Source organism: Parambassis ranga, chromosome 24 (assembly GCF_900634625.1).
Source record: "Parambassis ranga chromosome 24, fParRan2.1, whole genome shotgun sequence".
Classification (NCBI taxonomy): domain Eukaryota; kingdom Metazoa; phylum Chordata; class Actinopteri; family Ambassidae; genus Parambassis; species Parambassis ranga.
In genome coordinates this window covers 3382348-3398805 of record NC_041043.1, presented here as the reverse complement: position 1 = coordinate 3398805, position 16458 = coordinate 3382348, and the positions used below count along the sequence as shown (strand labels likewise).

General features: G+C 39.7%; 1 protein-coding gene across 1 annotated transcript in view; it reads right to left on the bottom strand.

Moving 5' to 3' along the window:
• Positions 1-16458, bottom strand: part of rngtt (RNA guanylyltransferase and 5'-phosphatase) — a 69800-nt gene that overhangs the window by 10940 nt on the left and 42402 nt on the right. Inside the window, exons 12-13 of the mRNA XM_028397543.1 lie at positions 15072-15140; positions 2380-2480 (exon numbers count right to left, since the gene is read on the bottom strand). Coding sequence (XP_028253344.1) covers positions 2380-2480; positions 15072-15140 — 170 coding nt within the window. The remainder of the gene's footprint in view (positions 1-2379; positions 2481-15071; positions 15141-16458) is intronic.

Here is a 16458-nt window from a genome sequence, read left to right as displayed (position 1 = left end):
CTGTTAGTATGTGGAAAATAACTCTCAGCAACCTAGAACTAAACATACTGTTTTGTTTTGTTTTTAACTTCCCACACATCTGCTGTGTTTTCAGGGTGGGTACTTGATTAGGAAGTCTGACTGAGGATCCTTCACACAATATATGGACTGCGATGCTGTAATGACACTCAAGTCCTAAGAGTTGCTCGGGTAGCGGCCTCTAGGGAGACGATCCGAGGCAGTCAGACAGGACTGCTTTCTCTTTCTACATCTTCAAATTCACTACACACCTAATGAATGATGATGTAACCATTACTCATCTCATCTTCAGAGAGAATACCGGCTCAAATTATCCATAATTCAAGCAATCTATACAATACTTGAGACTGTTCGATTCCACGCTCGGGTGGAGCCCTGGCATCATCTGCTATTGCTTAATCTTTCCATTTTGTTCTTTTCCACCTCTCCACTCCTCCTGTTGCACAAACCACCGTCTGCCTCTGTGCTTGCTTTCAGAGAAGGTAATAAAACTTGCAGCCTTGTATGCCCCAACAGTACACAAAGCTGTGCTCAACCATTGATTGTGTGGGCTGATGAATAAACAGCTGTTACCTCCTTACATGTCTGTCCATCTCAGCCTCTCAGACAGCAAGAAAAGATCTGAAAACCTACACAGAGACTGCGTGATGTCTGCACTCCTCAGGCAGTGAAATTCATCTTCTGGGGGAAATATCAGAATGTTCCCAAACTGCAACAACAATCGCCTGTGTTCTCCCACACACAGGGAGGAGTCAACGAGCTGACTAGCTAGCCTGCTGGCTGCCTTTTGGAGTAGAATAAGTGACTGTGCACTGCTGTCATCCTCTCAGTCTGTTGAAGGTGAATGATGGCAGGCTCATGGCTACAAAGCTGGGACAGTCACTGAGGTCACCTGGCTCTCAAAGGAAAATAGCAGCAGGACCAGAAAGCTGACAGCAACTCAGACAATACTCACAGATTGAGCTGCAGAAAACAGACCACAGAGCAAAAAAATGTGGAGGAAAATATCAAGACAAGAGTTTACAGACACACTAGCTGCTCTGTGAGAGTGGGTTCTGTAACTGACAGCAAACACACTGATGTTGTAGCAGGGAATGTTTGATAAACAGCACAAAACACAAATTAGGGCCAATTTATTTGAAAATGAAAGTAAAATTCTCTATTTTTTCTAACCTAGCCACTAAATTATTAGAACAAAATGTTTGGATCTGGTCCAGAATTAATCAATAGTGCATTCGTCTGCAGGTCACTAAGTGCTTGTTCTTGCCATTGACAGGCTCAGACTATCTGACAACATTCAACAGAGAGAGATGTGTCTGACCTGTAACATGGTATTACTCTGAAATCTTGCAGTACATGAGTTGGTACAAGAGGACAACAGTGTCAACATCAGAGTGTTATAGAGAGAGACACCTGGGGATGAGTGGAGCGACATCAGAGAGGGTAGCGTTCTTTTAAACAAAGATAAACATAAAAGCTGGTTCTACATTTCTTAAACGTGGCAGCAAAATGAGGCAGCCTCGCAAAGCTTTCCTAGTCTACTTTTGGTGTCAGCGACACAGTGATATTATGGGTAGTTTTGCTACATATGTATGACAACAACTCCTGGCCTGCAGACCACGGCAACTAAAGTAAGAAGACTGCTGCCAGTCAAACAAACTTATGTGCCAAACTATCTGACTGTCAAGACACTCAAGGCCACAAACAGCCTGCAGTTGTAGCAGCACAAAAAGCAAACTAAAGGAGATCACTGAAGTCATTGGAATTCATGCTCTGGGAACCAGGAATGTCTAAATGTAAATGTGAATTTGTGCAAATTAATGCAGCACATATTTTACTGCTGAAAAAAATAATGTATTGCACTAGAACAACTTTCTATGTCATATCAGAAGCTGCAAGCTGTTGATTGGCGTTCGTGTTGCCGTATTGGTTTTGTGCATAGTTGTAATGTTTACCAGAATGATAAAATGAGCATCGGCGGAGCTGAATAATTTATGTTGCAGGGAGTTACAAACATAAAATGAGAGAGAAAGAGAAGGACAAAGCACACAGAGAAAATTTCTGCCATTGCAGACACACATGTACAAAAGCAATGATAGAGAAAGTAATGGACTTTCCCACTGTAGCAGCGTTGCTATGAAAGAAAACGCACCCCAAGGCAAAAACGCAATGCAAGAAAATATGGGCTAAAGTAAAAAGAGAGATTGAAGAATAAAAAATTCTTCTTTTGACGCAGACACACACACACACAGATAATAATATACGTGTGTGTGTGTCTGTCTGAATACTCCCGTGTGTCACAAAATGATAGGTGCTATTGAATTCATCAGACAGAGCGTTTCCTTGGCAACAGTGACTTACCCTTCTCCTCCGACTTTGGTGATCTTGAGTCGAAAGTCCACAGAGTTGAGGTTGGGAGGCTTCCACTTCAGGATTTCGTCACACCTGCCGGCTTTGTATCTCTGCAGGGACACACCAGAAAATTAAAAAAAATACATCAGATTAATCAGGCAAAAATGCATATTAATGGTGCTTTCACACAACAAGGGAGACACACAGGTAGTTGTTCATTCCTACCAACCAAAGGCAGAGAACAATTAATGGCTGAATAATTTGTGGAGTGGAGCAACATTTTTAAGCAACGGATAATGAGCTGAAAGCCCTCGAACCAATTACGCTCCATTATGATGCACTGCTGGTTTCTAACTAATTGTTCTTGGGTTAAAAAATCTGGTTATCAAAGATGTCATGAAACACACATACACAAAAAGAGAATTACAACATTTGAAGATACTCCAAACATGAAATAAAGTGGATATTTACACAGAAGGAAACCAAAATAGACATGTAAATATAATTCTGACAAATGCACAGTGACATTTTTCACTACGTATTTTCACTTTGCAGTAACATATGACACAGAGTGAATAACATGCTTCCCACCATCACATGGAATATTTATGCAAGCCTGACATTTAGAAGGACATGAATCAAGTACACTGAAACATGAGAAATGTAAAGCATTTCGGGTGGAGGCGGGAACAGATGACTAGATTCTGTCACTGTCAGGTTGCCCGGTAACAGAACTCCTGTTACTCCAAGGAAAACAGACAGGATTCCTCAGGAGAACCAGCACTGGTGGCACAGCATGTGACTGAGTATGGAGTTCCTGGATACACCCACGTATTATGGTAGGACTTCAGACAAGAAATTTAGTGTTAAAAATAAATAAATAATAAAAATATATTTTCCCTACTCCCCCACATACACAAAGCCTCAATGTGGCAAGCTGTTATGAACTCTGAGAGGAAAATCTTACAGCACAACACATCGTCCTTATGGTTTTTAATCAATTCAAGGTAAAGCAAGGTATTAGTGTGTGACTCTGGAGCCCACATTTAATATCTACCGTCAAAGTCCAGAGCCACAGCAGGAAGGACTGGATCCTGTGTGCTTGCTTTAACCTTATTAATGTGTAATTTTTGCTCTAAATTTTTTTTACACACGGGTTAATATGTTGCAATATTTATGTGTTGGGTACAATGATTCTTAAATCTATAGCACATGATGTTTTTATATAAACGTTTCATGCCACATTCATTCACACTGTGCCTAATAATTCAGTATATTGTTTTGTTTTGTATTTTGCAGTATATTTTTGTTGTTTTTGTTGTTGCATGTAAATGTTGGTGTCTGCAGTGACATTCCTTACGTTTAGGACTAGGAAACAGCATCTTGGAATGAGGTGTTTAGTGGAAACAGCTTTAATGCACCCAAATAAATCAACACAGCAAATGTTGTATCTTACTAGTGGTTCTGTAAAGTTTGTGTGTTGTGTTCAGGGCAGAAATACACTGAAAATGTCACAATGCAAGCCAACAATGTATTATTTATGTAGAGTATTTGTAATGTATGTGTAATTATTCTCTGCCAGGAGCTTTAATTAAATACTGTACAGACAGTGCTTAAAACTTCACAAAGAAGTCACTGTATTTACATATATATCACTTTACATATTGTGTATATATATATATATATATATATATATATATATATATATATATATATATATATATATATATATATATATATATATATATATATATATATATATATATATATATACACACACACACACACACACACTCTGTAAAGTGACATGTTCCTACATGTTCTGTTACTGTGAAACAATTGAAACTTTCTAAAGTGGCTGCGTCAAGGTCGCTTCGACTCTGTCGCTTCTGGTGTGGGAGGTGGCCTTCATGCGCCTTTGAAACCAGAACACAACACAAAGCCTATTCAACGCAGCTAGCTAGACGGCAGGAAAGGAAGGCACGTCTCTTCTGAATAACCTTAACTGAGTACATCTTTTCTTCTGGAAGCGTGGGTGTGGAAAGGAACATTCTTCAGAGCAGTTAGTTATGTTACACTGCTTTAGTGTCAGAACGACTTGTATCACTTGTCGCTCTAATAATAAAAAAAAAAACGAAACGCTGTGTACACATGCATCCCCCAACACTGTAGATCAAATTACTTTATAAATGAGCTGAATAAAACCATGAGTAAAATAAAGTTTCTTTGTGTAACTCACCTCTGAAAAAGCATTGCTGAGGATCTACTGAGGTTTGTTTGCCACTCTGCAAAGATTACAAGAGCTACCACTAAAGTGATATTGTTTGTTAAAAGAGTTCATGCCTGCTGAGTCTTAGCAACAGACTAATGAAAGCCCAATCAGCCTCCAAATAAAATAAACTGGCAACCTTCAAATTCATTTCTAAATGAAAATGTGTTGCCCGGTGCACTTGCGCTTTCATTACTATTGTTAGCCATGTCAGTAAGTGACTGCACATACACAACAAGAGCCTTATTACTGAAGTGCAAAACAGACCTTCAGACTCGACCTTGCATTCAGAAACACATCTCTCATCTATCAAATTCATTTTGGTATAATGATGTTCTATTGCATATAAATTGCCTGCTGTTTGGAGCTGGAAATTCTGAGGCTGTGAATGTCAGACTGAGGGGAGGAGAAACAGAGGGAGCTGCTCTGCAGAACTGTGCCTATATACTGTCTAATATAAACCAGAACGAAAGACTGTAATTAGGCTAACACAAATGAAATTAATTGTCTTTAATATTTCCACCTTGTATTTTATCATGTTTGCACCACACCAGCAGAACCGAAGAATCAGCTGAGAGAGAGTACCTACAACAAACTGCTATCTTTACACACAACCATTTTTTGGCTTATTATGCAGACATTTTTGTCGTTGTGGTCCACCAGGGGCCTGTCTTGTCAAATTAAACAATACAGCCAGCCACTTTTTGTGCTTTGAGGTAATTTGGGCTTATTTTGTTGAAGTGCATTGACTGATAAAGCTGTAGGTGTGTCAAAGGATACAGTGACACTGTGCCCACTCCCAGTGCTAATCTCCTGGTAATTATCTGGACTCTCTCGCTACATTTGGCGCTTTTCAAACTTTTTTTAATCAAAAGCAACTATTGACTCTCTCTGGTGATGTTTGGAGACTGACATGAAATCATTTTGCAGTCAGGCTACTGTCCTCGACAAGCAGCGACCGTGAGCTCCCCCCCCGCATCAACGCATTTACAGCCGGTCACTCTCACTGTAGCTTCATGCAGCAGGTTCAGCTGCTGGCAGAGCAGAGAGACCCACAGCACAGCGTCCAAACGTGCGCAAAGCTGCCGCTGGTCCCGTCAATGCTTACAGAGTGGGATGTAAATAGCATATTTCAATGGCAAAAACAAAAACCGTTTTAGCTTAGCCTAGCGTAGTCATATTTATTTTGAAAATCTCCACGTCAGCCATATCATATATATGATATGGCATACATATATGTTGTGCAGGGTCTTTTATTTTGAAAATCCATGCGTGTGTGTCTGTGTGTTGGCAGGTGTGTATAGTGTGTGTGCCCATATTTCTGGGTGACTTGTATGTAGTTTACTAGGCCTGTAATGATTTGGAGGCTTTTATTTTGAAAATCTCAGTGTGTGTGTGTGTGTGAAAGTGTGTGTGCATGCGTGAGTGTAGCTGTGTATGTTCCTGTATGGTTGTGTGTGTGTGTGCCTCTGTATGGATCAATACAGGGTAGTTACATTGGTTATGTTCAGCCTCCTGTGACCAGAGCAGAGGTGGAAGTACTCTGATCCTGTACTTAGGTTACTACAGTGAAAGTACTTCACTTACAGTAAAATAGTACCTGTCAGTGTTTTTACCATTATATATGATTTAAATGTCTGCTGCTTTAGATTTCTTCTGTTAGTCCAACCATATTCTCTAAAATGACCATAGATAATGCTGTCTAATAGAAACTTGCATTAAAACAGTTTTTAATCTTCTACATCTGCCACAAGCGCCTCAGTTTATTATACTAATGTATATTTAGTTATTAGGGATGTCCCGATCAGGTTTTTTTGCCCTCGAGTCCGAGTCTGAGTCATTTGATTTTGAGTATCTGCCGATACCGAGTCCCGATCCGATACTTTCTATAAAGGCACTCATTGCGGCAAAACCTGTGTGTGTGTGTGTGTGTGTGTGTAGGCCTGTCACGATAACAGATTTTGCTGGGCGATTAATTGCCAAGAGAAATTATTGCGATAAGCGATAATATTGTCAAATCAATGTTCAACTAACATAATGATAATGACATATAATGCAAGTACACCCTTTCAAAGATCAATAAACTTTAATTTCTAAAGAACATTTAACATTGGAAAGGCCCCCAATTATCAACACTATTATTATTATTGTTATTATTAATGATATTAATATTATTATTATGAGTAGTGGTAGGCCTATTACCACAGCTTATCTGAGCATAGTCAATGGAGTTAAGTCAATCCAACTAGCACGTCATGAGCAACAGAGAGCCAAACAACACGCACTCTACCTGCTGCTGGGAGTGGGCTCACCTGTGCGCACGCGTTTGCGTGTGTGTATGCGCATCAGCGAATTTTAAAAACGCCACCATGTAGACAGAAACACATAAAATAGCAGAGATGGCACAAGAGGACTGGGCAAGAGGACTAGACTGGGTGGCGCTGCCGCGAGTGCCGCCAGTAAGAAGGCAGAGAACTTCACTCGTACAACGCGGACTCTCTTTGATGGCACGTTATTCATAAGCATGTTTAGTCTTGTGGTGAATTGTGTGGAAGTGTTGAACCAGTGTTGAGCAGCTTCAGAGCTCTCTGTGTTGCTGTAACCAGCGTCCAAGCCCTGCAGCGCTGTGACGCACCGTGGCGACGCAGACAGCGAGCTGACCGTGGTCTGCTCAGAACATCCTGTAAACGTCACACAATGAGTTAAAAAAATAAGAACTACCTGTTGGTTTGACACATTTTAAGACAGAAGCCGCGGGCCATATTAAATCTGACGGCCGGACTTTGCACACTTTATACGCTACGACGCACCGAGTGACGCCTTTTGTCATCCAGCCTCTTTGGCAGCGAGAGGGGGAGAGAGAGGGAGAGAGAGGAAAACAAACAAGCGCGCAAATGTAATTTATTGCGGCCGAAAAACTTATCGAGCCCATTTAAAGTTATCGTGCAATTAATTGATTTATTGTTTATCGCGACAGGCCTGTGTGTGCGTGTGCCGCCACACTGGGAGATTTCACACACGCGGCACATCGAGGTCTCGAACCAGGACCTGTCGCACCAAAAGCAGCTGTCATACCCCTACACTACAGGACACAGAGCCACCCTGCACAGAAGGCATTAACTTTGACAGCCCTAAAAAGTATATATCCGAGTCCTGATCGGGAGGTAATATCCGATTCCGATCGAGTCTGAAATCACGTAATCGGGCCCGATTTCCGATCATGTGATCGGATCGGGACATCCCTACTTGTATTGTTCCGTTTTTTGGTTTATGACAGGAAACAGTAAACAACTGTAGAAAGGATCCAATCAGTGTTGTTAAAACTATTCGCTATACTCATGTATGCGGCACCAGAACTATCACTGTGCTAGCTTTTCCATTTTTACTTTTTGGTGAGCGAATAAAACCTTCATACTGTAACATGTGTGTAAAATAACACAACACCTACAGTTTGTCCATGAATAGTGCATCACAGAGTATGATATGACTTTAAAGGCAACTGACAGGCAGGTCTATAAACATTTCTCTTTTTTTCTCTCTTTGTGGACAGAATATTTGAGGAAAAAACTTAAATGCTAGTTTTGTGATGACGCTACTGATAAACTCTAAGTGTAACTAACAGCCTTTCAGTCGTGTCACAAGAATCTCGCAAGCTGACAAAATTATTGAGCAGATGCAGAAATAGAAGGTTTGTATATGATCTTGTACAATCTATATTTTTACTAGAAGACACAGAGCCCTATTATTTTTACAGTGTTAAAGCATTGGTAGGAAAACACTAGCAAACAACCACTGTTCTTTTTAAAGTGTGGTTTAGCTCCCAGCAGACAATAAAGGGTCAGTTGGCTGTTGTTTTTTTACACTTACAAAAGATTGTTATTGATTCTGAGCTTCAAGTAAAACATTGGCTGACCTTTATAACGCCCCCTTCATGAAAATCAAATCGGATAACACACATAATGTCCTGGTATAATAAGACTAAAAGCCTACAGTCACAGGGTGTTGTTTAAACTACAAACACCAACCTTATGCTGGCACTAAATCAGACAATCACCACAGTCATTAGGATTCATTGCCAGGGAACCATCAATGTCTGTACCAAGTGTCTTGAAGATCAGTCAGGTTAATGTTTAAATCTGCCACCTGCTACACTGGTGGCACCATGGAAAAAAAGTGATCACTACTAGGATCAACCTGGAGAAAGATATTGTTGACAAAAGCATCAGACTGACCGACACTTCCCCTTCTATTCCATGCATACAAGTATTTGATGGGTGCCTGCCATTTTCATATTAGGTAAGGGTGGATGATTAAAATATGCTCTGCTGCTTTCTGCTTGTATGCTTCATGTGGACGCCATCATCTGATCCTCAGTGCACACCAAAACAATTCTGGTATGATTGACAGACCAAAGACACGTAAACAAACCAGAAAATGAAATGCAGTTTCACAAGTTTTGACCCTAAAAATCATGTGATTTTATGAGTATGAAATGAGAGAGGGCATCACGAGCGTATGTGTGTGAAAGAGGGGGCTGCTCAGATTTCCATGAACATGGACATAATGAAATGTTCTGCTTGAAATGTTCTGATTTTACTTAGAGATGAAACTGTTTCACACAAACATCTGAAGAACAGATTTAGCTCTGAACTGATTATTTGGCAATCATATAAGATATAAAACACACCCAGACACAGGCAACATCTGCCACACAATTACCAATAAACACTTCAGTGAACGACTGGTTATCAAAAGACTGGCTGTAATTTCACACACACCATTGTTACAAACACAGTCTTAATAAAATAAGCATGCTAATTCTGTTGGAGAAAAGGCGTGCTGGAGCATTTGCCTGCAAATCTTTTCATTCCACTTTTTTTCTTCCAAGACTCATTTCAATAACAGCTTTTTGCTCTGAGGCAGACTTAATGTTTAAGTGTGCTGCGGATTACAGACAAAAGGCTGGACAAGTCCAATAAATCTGCTCCCCAGAGAACAGCTCCAACTGTTACAGCTCAGGCACACTGGCCTGTTTCTTTTTATGTCACATCGACAATGTGTGTGTGTGTTATTGGAGGGTGTCAATGTGCAAAATGGTGCAGTGGCATCAAAAAACTGTCTTGGAATAAAAAGCATTGAGGAATAAAAAGAGAGATGGTATCTTCAGGAGGGAATCCTGAGTGAACATATGGGGTAAAAAAACAATTATACTGACATGATGAATGACCAATGATGTGACCCACTAAACTAAAATATCTGTCTGTATGATTCAGAAGCTTCAGGGTCCAACACCACAATTCATGTACTCAAGATTTATGATAAACATCTTAAAACAAAAATCTGCACCACCATCTGCAGTGGTTCCACAGGCGACGCTGCAATCTGCAGCAGCGGTTCAGTTATAAAGTCAAAACCTGAAAACAAGGACAACATGTGCTGGCTGAGATAACACACTCTGTGACTGCGGTGGCAACCTTGGTGTTAATATTAATGGACATTTAAAGCAGCAAAGCCCCGCTGAGATTAACCCCGGGACCACCCTAATCCCATTTGCACAAGAAGAGATTAACATTGCACAGGCTGGTGTGGAAAGAGAAAAATCAATGAATTCAGAAAAGAAGTGTTATTGGCTGTGTGCAACAATGATTGATAGAAGAACTGGTGCTAAAAGAGTCTTTGCTCATTCTACTGCTATGTTTGCTACTTTTTAATAAATGAGTAATGAATTTACTACTCTACTTGAAAGAGGATGAAACTGACCAAAGATCAGAGGGAGACCCCTCAGTCTCCTGGATTAAAGAGAATTTTACACCATATTTTGTTTTTCCCTCTCAGTGCAGTACTGTACAGCATCCATAAGCACTGTAAAATTGACAACAGTGCTTTATTGGTCTTATTGTCTGAACTTCTCCCGCTGTAACACACAGCCACATCATTACCTTTTCTAGCAGTGGGACTCTAAGCTCTTAGAGTAAGTAATGCTTCTCATTCAGCCCATCATACACACATCCACACACCATTATGCTTTAAAGCTAAAACAACTAGTCAATGAATAGAAGTGTGGAAATGCTGGCCTTAACATGAATGAACATGTATCACTGGTTTGTCCATAAAATGAATGAATACTTGGATTAATCATGGACAATCAATCAGTCAATAATGCAAAAAATCACCAGCTGCAGCTCTATTAAACTGCAACATTAAGTTTCCACACCTAAAGTAGGCTAAAGTTAAACATTCTGTCCACTTACTTTTCTTACTCATAGGTAATAAAGACTGTTTTCCTGTTGATGTCCATACATAAGTATCACAACTGTATCCACATTTGGCAAAACTGTCATAGAAAGACCCTTTTATTAGCTAATGAACATTAGTCGACCAGTCTCAGTAACAGCCAACACCTACATCACTTTATATTAAAATTATTATTTATTAGCATTAGTAATAATATTTTAAATGAATGGCAGCAAAACAGCGAACAGATCAGTCACATCTGGCTGATACTCAGCTCTCTTAATAAGAAGAGTATCAGGGTAAAAACATGCCTCTCCATGAAAGGACACTTGACAGGAAATAAGAAGTGTGACTGTTCTTTAAAACAAAATTAAATTAGATAAATTAAAGTATTGGGCATTGATTTTTACAATTACACACACACGCTGTGGAGCTAAATATGTGTCAAAGGAGAACACCCAGTTCTCCCTCTATGAGACAGCATTAAGAGCTGCACACAAACCAATATATCTCCCACTGCTCATCACCCTCACAAATAAAGACTTTGTTTTGCATAGGGCGGCATATCAAGACAATTTCTGACAATCAATAATCCAATTGACACAGGCTATAGGTCAAGTAAATGCTGTTTAGGGAGTGCACTAATAGTTGCAGTAATAATTGCGTAATTTTCTTTGCAAGAAAGTGCTACAATATTCTTCTGGTACTTAACTTACATGTATTTTCATTCCAAGAAAAAGTGCTATATTGCTGCGATGCTAAAAAAATAATAATTACATATTTAAATATAAATAGTTAAATAATTAATACTTTCTTTTCTTCTTCCCACTCATGAGTCTGTCAGTATATATGCATGTATATGACATGTATGTATGTATGGTTTATTGTTGTTGCCACCCTTGCTCAAAATAAATATTGTAAACCAAACCAATGCTCTTTTTCTACACATCTATCTCTACAACTTCTGACTTCAGAGGGCGCCTGTGTAGCACTGCATGGGTGCCAGGCTGACAATTTGTTGTGTCCCTTTACAGACAAGGGCACCAAATGTGCTGAAAAACACTTGAAGACAGGTTGCTTGAAGAGGTCTGTCATGACCTGCATCTGTATGACTTGTCTTGGAAGAACAAAAGAGGGAAATTGCTCAGAAAGTATATGTTTGCACAGAATACACAATTCTAAAAGCTGACGAAGAATAAATTCTTTTATGACACAGTAACAGACATTAGCAGGCTAATTTCAAACAGATCTAGAAACAGCAGGCACGCCTCATTCCTATTTGCATTTTGTGTGATAACTTGTCAGTATTGTGTCTGTCATCCTGCCATCACCAGGCTGGTCGTTGATGGTTATCATCATCTCCTATCTGCTGCTTTAATTATGTGCCTCAGGTCCTATTGAGATGACACCACAGATCACTGTTGTCCACACAATATATGGAAGTAAATGTAACACAGTTTAAATCCTTATGGTCCCTCAATCTGAAGCAGATTTAAAAAAATGATTAAAAAAAAGTGTGTGAGAAAAAACGTTTCAGTTGTAACTTCACATCATGCAGATGGCTGGCTTTTTGCATCATCATTTAGTCACATTAAACTTGCCTAATTTCCACCCCCCATTTGTTTGACTGGCTGAGCAGACAGGAAGCAGCTGCTGACCTCCAGAGTGCGGAGCGATTGCTGAAAAACATCACTTAATGAACAGTAATTTAGTCGCAAATCAGACTGAGCACAGACACATGGAAAATCTCTCTGTGGTGGTGATTTCTGAAATGAACTGTACATCCTTATGCAGCCTTACAGCACAGGGAAGGAACTTCCAGCCAATTCAAAGGTGTCATTTCTATAAAGGGAAACGAAAAAGGCACCTGACAACAAAATCGACTTGTCTGAACAATGACCCGTCCATGCAATCAGTCTTCTCATTGACAGGATGTGTGTACGTTGCCCCAGCTGATTCTATTCCCCCTTGTTGAACAGCAATCATTTCAATTGGATAAAACTCAGCTGCCAAAACAAATCACAAACCCTTGTTGACAGTGTTTCTCTAATCCATGTCTGGGGTGCAGATGATGTTTCCTTGCGAGGTTCAATAAATGCTCAGACACATACGTCCTAACCTTCATCGGGACGCTTTCAGAATCTTTCTCTGGCAGATTATATTCAGTAAGGCTACAGTGACAATCGATGACTGACTGCATCAAAAGCAGCAACTGTAAGGCTCTAAATCCAAAACCACTTTCTGTCAGGATTGTGATTAATTTGGAAATTCAGTATGGTTTCTCTTAGACAGCTCATACATAATGAGAAGCAAAATTAAACCTGATCATATTCTGTTTTCACATAAACACACAGGATCAGTTTCCCAACACTTTTTACAAAACAACTGTGGAAATAAATCCAATTAGCTTTCCTTCTTCCATATGAGAGAAACCAAACATACTCATAAACAAATCCAAATATGTGGATATAAAAACAGAAGCAAATCAGGTTGCAATACTGACTTAGACAGTGACGCATCAATTAAGCAGCCTTGGAGAAGGATGCCTGCTTTGAAATGCAGATTGGCCCTGCTCGTATTAGAGCAAGTCCAGCTGTGTAAACCTGTCTGTGCCAAATTTCATTGCAAACTCTCCTGAGAACTGTTGCTATCTGATGTCTAAAACCACAGTTATCTTCCATGATAATTACTCCTTAAATCTCACAAAACATTAAGAGGGAGAAACACACTGACTGTGTTGAATGTGGTGCCAAATTGGAATCTGAATCCATTCGTTTCGCGCGTTTCTGAAGAAAGTCATGATGAGTCTGGCGCTATTAAGAAAGAAATTATAATACAGCTGTAATCAGCTCTATTTTAAGCTAACCAGTGCCAGAGAAATCTTCTCCCATTTTTAAACCACCACTACCAGAAACTGGTGTTAAATTCTTGCTTAATTATGAAATCAAAATGTAATGTAACTGATCACAAGTAAACTTTACAACACAGCAGGTAACTGTTTAGTAGCAGTTTCCTAAGCCTACATCATCATGCTGCCTGAGGTAATTAATTACTGTGACAAAGTGGACAGGATGAGGACGTATGTGATGGTGAGATACTTGGGCAGACATGAGGTTGAATGAAGCTACAGTATTATTTTTTTGGTGTTATGGTGTCATGACGTCTATTACTGGACTCATATTTGAGTCTATTGATGAGCTGGGACTAGACCAGAGGAAAAAGCTTTGAACAACACTGGGTTTAATGTCACTATGCTGACCAACTGCATTGTGAAATGAACATACCGCTTTATATTTATATGCTGATTGAATAAATAAACAGCTGTAGCTGTGAAGTAAATCCACATAATCAATATCTATTCACTGATAGAAACATATGGTGAAACACAGGGTGAAAAACTACAGAGCAAAATGATAGACTGCATCTCATATATCACAGTCATGTGTCGAAAACCCTGATTTAACATCTCTGATTGTGATGCGGCCTGAGGGCAGAGAGGCGGCCGTCACATGCCCTGTTGATAATTTACCTTTCAGATAGATATGTCAGGCATTCCCAGTATTAAAACAGATACAAAATACATATCATCACCAATTATCCAAGTGGATGAGAGCTGCCCTGTTCGTTGTCATGCAAACCTGCTGGATTCGATCCCAACACAGACATTCTGCTGCTCTCATATTTATATCCGATTACGCATTCTACTCAAAAATGTGCTCATCAGAAAAATCACAAGATCTAACATGCATCACAGCAAAAGAGTATTCTGGTATAAGACAGTCATTCAAGGCTAGATGCTGCAAAAAGTATTCTTTTGTATAGGACCTCAATATTTTTCTTGTTGCAAAATTTAATCAGTGTCGTAAAAGTCATGCCATGCACTGCTGCACTACATAAATCAGGATTCCAACCAAGGATGTTTCCATTGTAACACAAACTGCCATGTGTCCGCTTTACTGTGCAGTGTCCTACACACAGGCTTGTGTTTATGTGAATTCATGTGGGAGTGCTCTTTCCTTTACACTAACAGAGGGTAAAACTGATACACAGTGTGACAAACGGCGGGTGGTGGTGACAAGCTGTCTAATTCTTATGTTGGAGCTCGGTGGAAGAAAACGGGGTGCCTGACAATCAACCTGTGGCAATGGGGCTGCGGGTTTGAAAAATGACAGACTGTCAAACACAGATGAAGGCTTACCCCACATGGCTGGAAGATAAGCCCATCGACTTCATGGCTGACCTGGGACGTGAAGCTGCCTTCCAGAAGCTGAAAAATAAAGGAAAAAAAACACAGGGACACAACTTCAGTCAAGCAAAAAGTGATCAATGGCACGAGGGGCAGCTTTTGTTAAAACATAAGAAAGGACACTGTCAACTCCAGCTATAGGACCTGGAAACACTGAAAGTTAGATAGGTATTGAGCTTCAACATTACTGGAATCCTTAGAAATCCTACAGAGTTTAGGGCAGTCTGATACCATCCATCTAGCCCTGAAACTTAAGCTCTAATCTCTTTGATTGATAATGTATGACTGCAAGATCAATATCTTTAACTTGACATAACAGGTTGAGGACAAGAATAGCAACAAATTAAGTTCCTGGTGACTGGAAAGAGTGAATTTTATTTCTTCCATTAACACCATCCACCACAGCTGCTGCAGGGAAAAGGGGAAATCATACTTGTTGATGAAGGCCCAAGAGACGTGGCAGAGCTACTGTAAAGTAAAAGTACATTTTCTACATCACAAGGCACACTAACTACAACTAGACTCTAAATTATAGCTGAACATGTAGGAAGAAATGTCCCTTTTTAATCAAAGAAACATTCTAGTCAAAAAAGGGTTAAAATGTCTGACAGTATGTTTTGTATGTCAGTCATGTGACCTATAACTAGAATAAAGAGTCTTCACACTGTTCACCTCAGTATAAGTGTAATAATGAAGTTGAGTTGAGCTCTAAGCCACAGTGATGCTAGCCTGCTAACTGCTTAACCCTGTTGGCTCAGAGAAAGCAATAGAAAGTTACAGTACAAATGTATTGATAGACATAAATTATACTTATTATAATTATACTTATACCAGAATCCTTAGTATCTTGCTGGCTACACCTTTAAATGATCTGACCTTTATGTTTGTGGGTTTTGCATATTTTGTCCCTTTGATTGTAAGCCTCATCGTTTTCCCAATGCCACTAGGTGTAAATTAGCTCTGGAGCTGTTGACATTTTGCACCATTATTACAGAATAAGCTATTACAGTTCAATTTAATGATGTACAGGAGGCAGCCACTGCTGAGGCAGATGTGACAAGATATAAAGAGGGCATTATTATTAAACTTTTAACTATGATCATAATTCCTACATTATAATTTGTGTTATAGTGGGTTCACCATGTTCAGTTTTTTGTTCTTGATGAAGAATGGAGGCATGCAGCTTTATAACTGTGTAAATATTAACACTATATTCACTCCAAAAGCATGAAAGCAGAGAAGCACGAAAGCAGAGAAGCACATCTGCACAATGTCAAGAGCTCTGTGCAGTCAAGTCTGAATATCAATACTGAGGCTTTTGTGTGCTCAATAGGGGAGA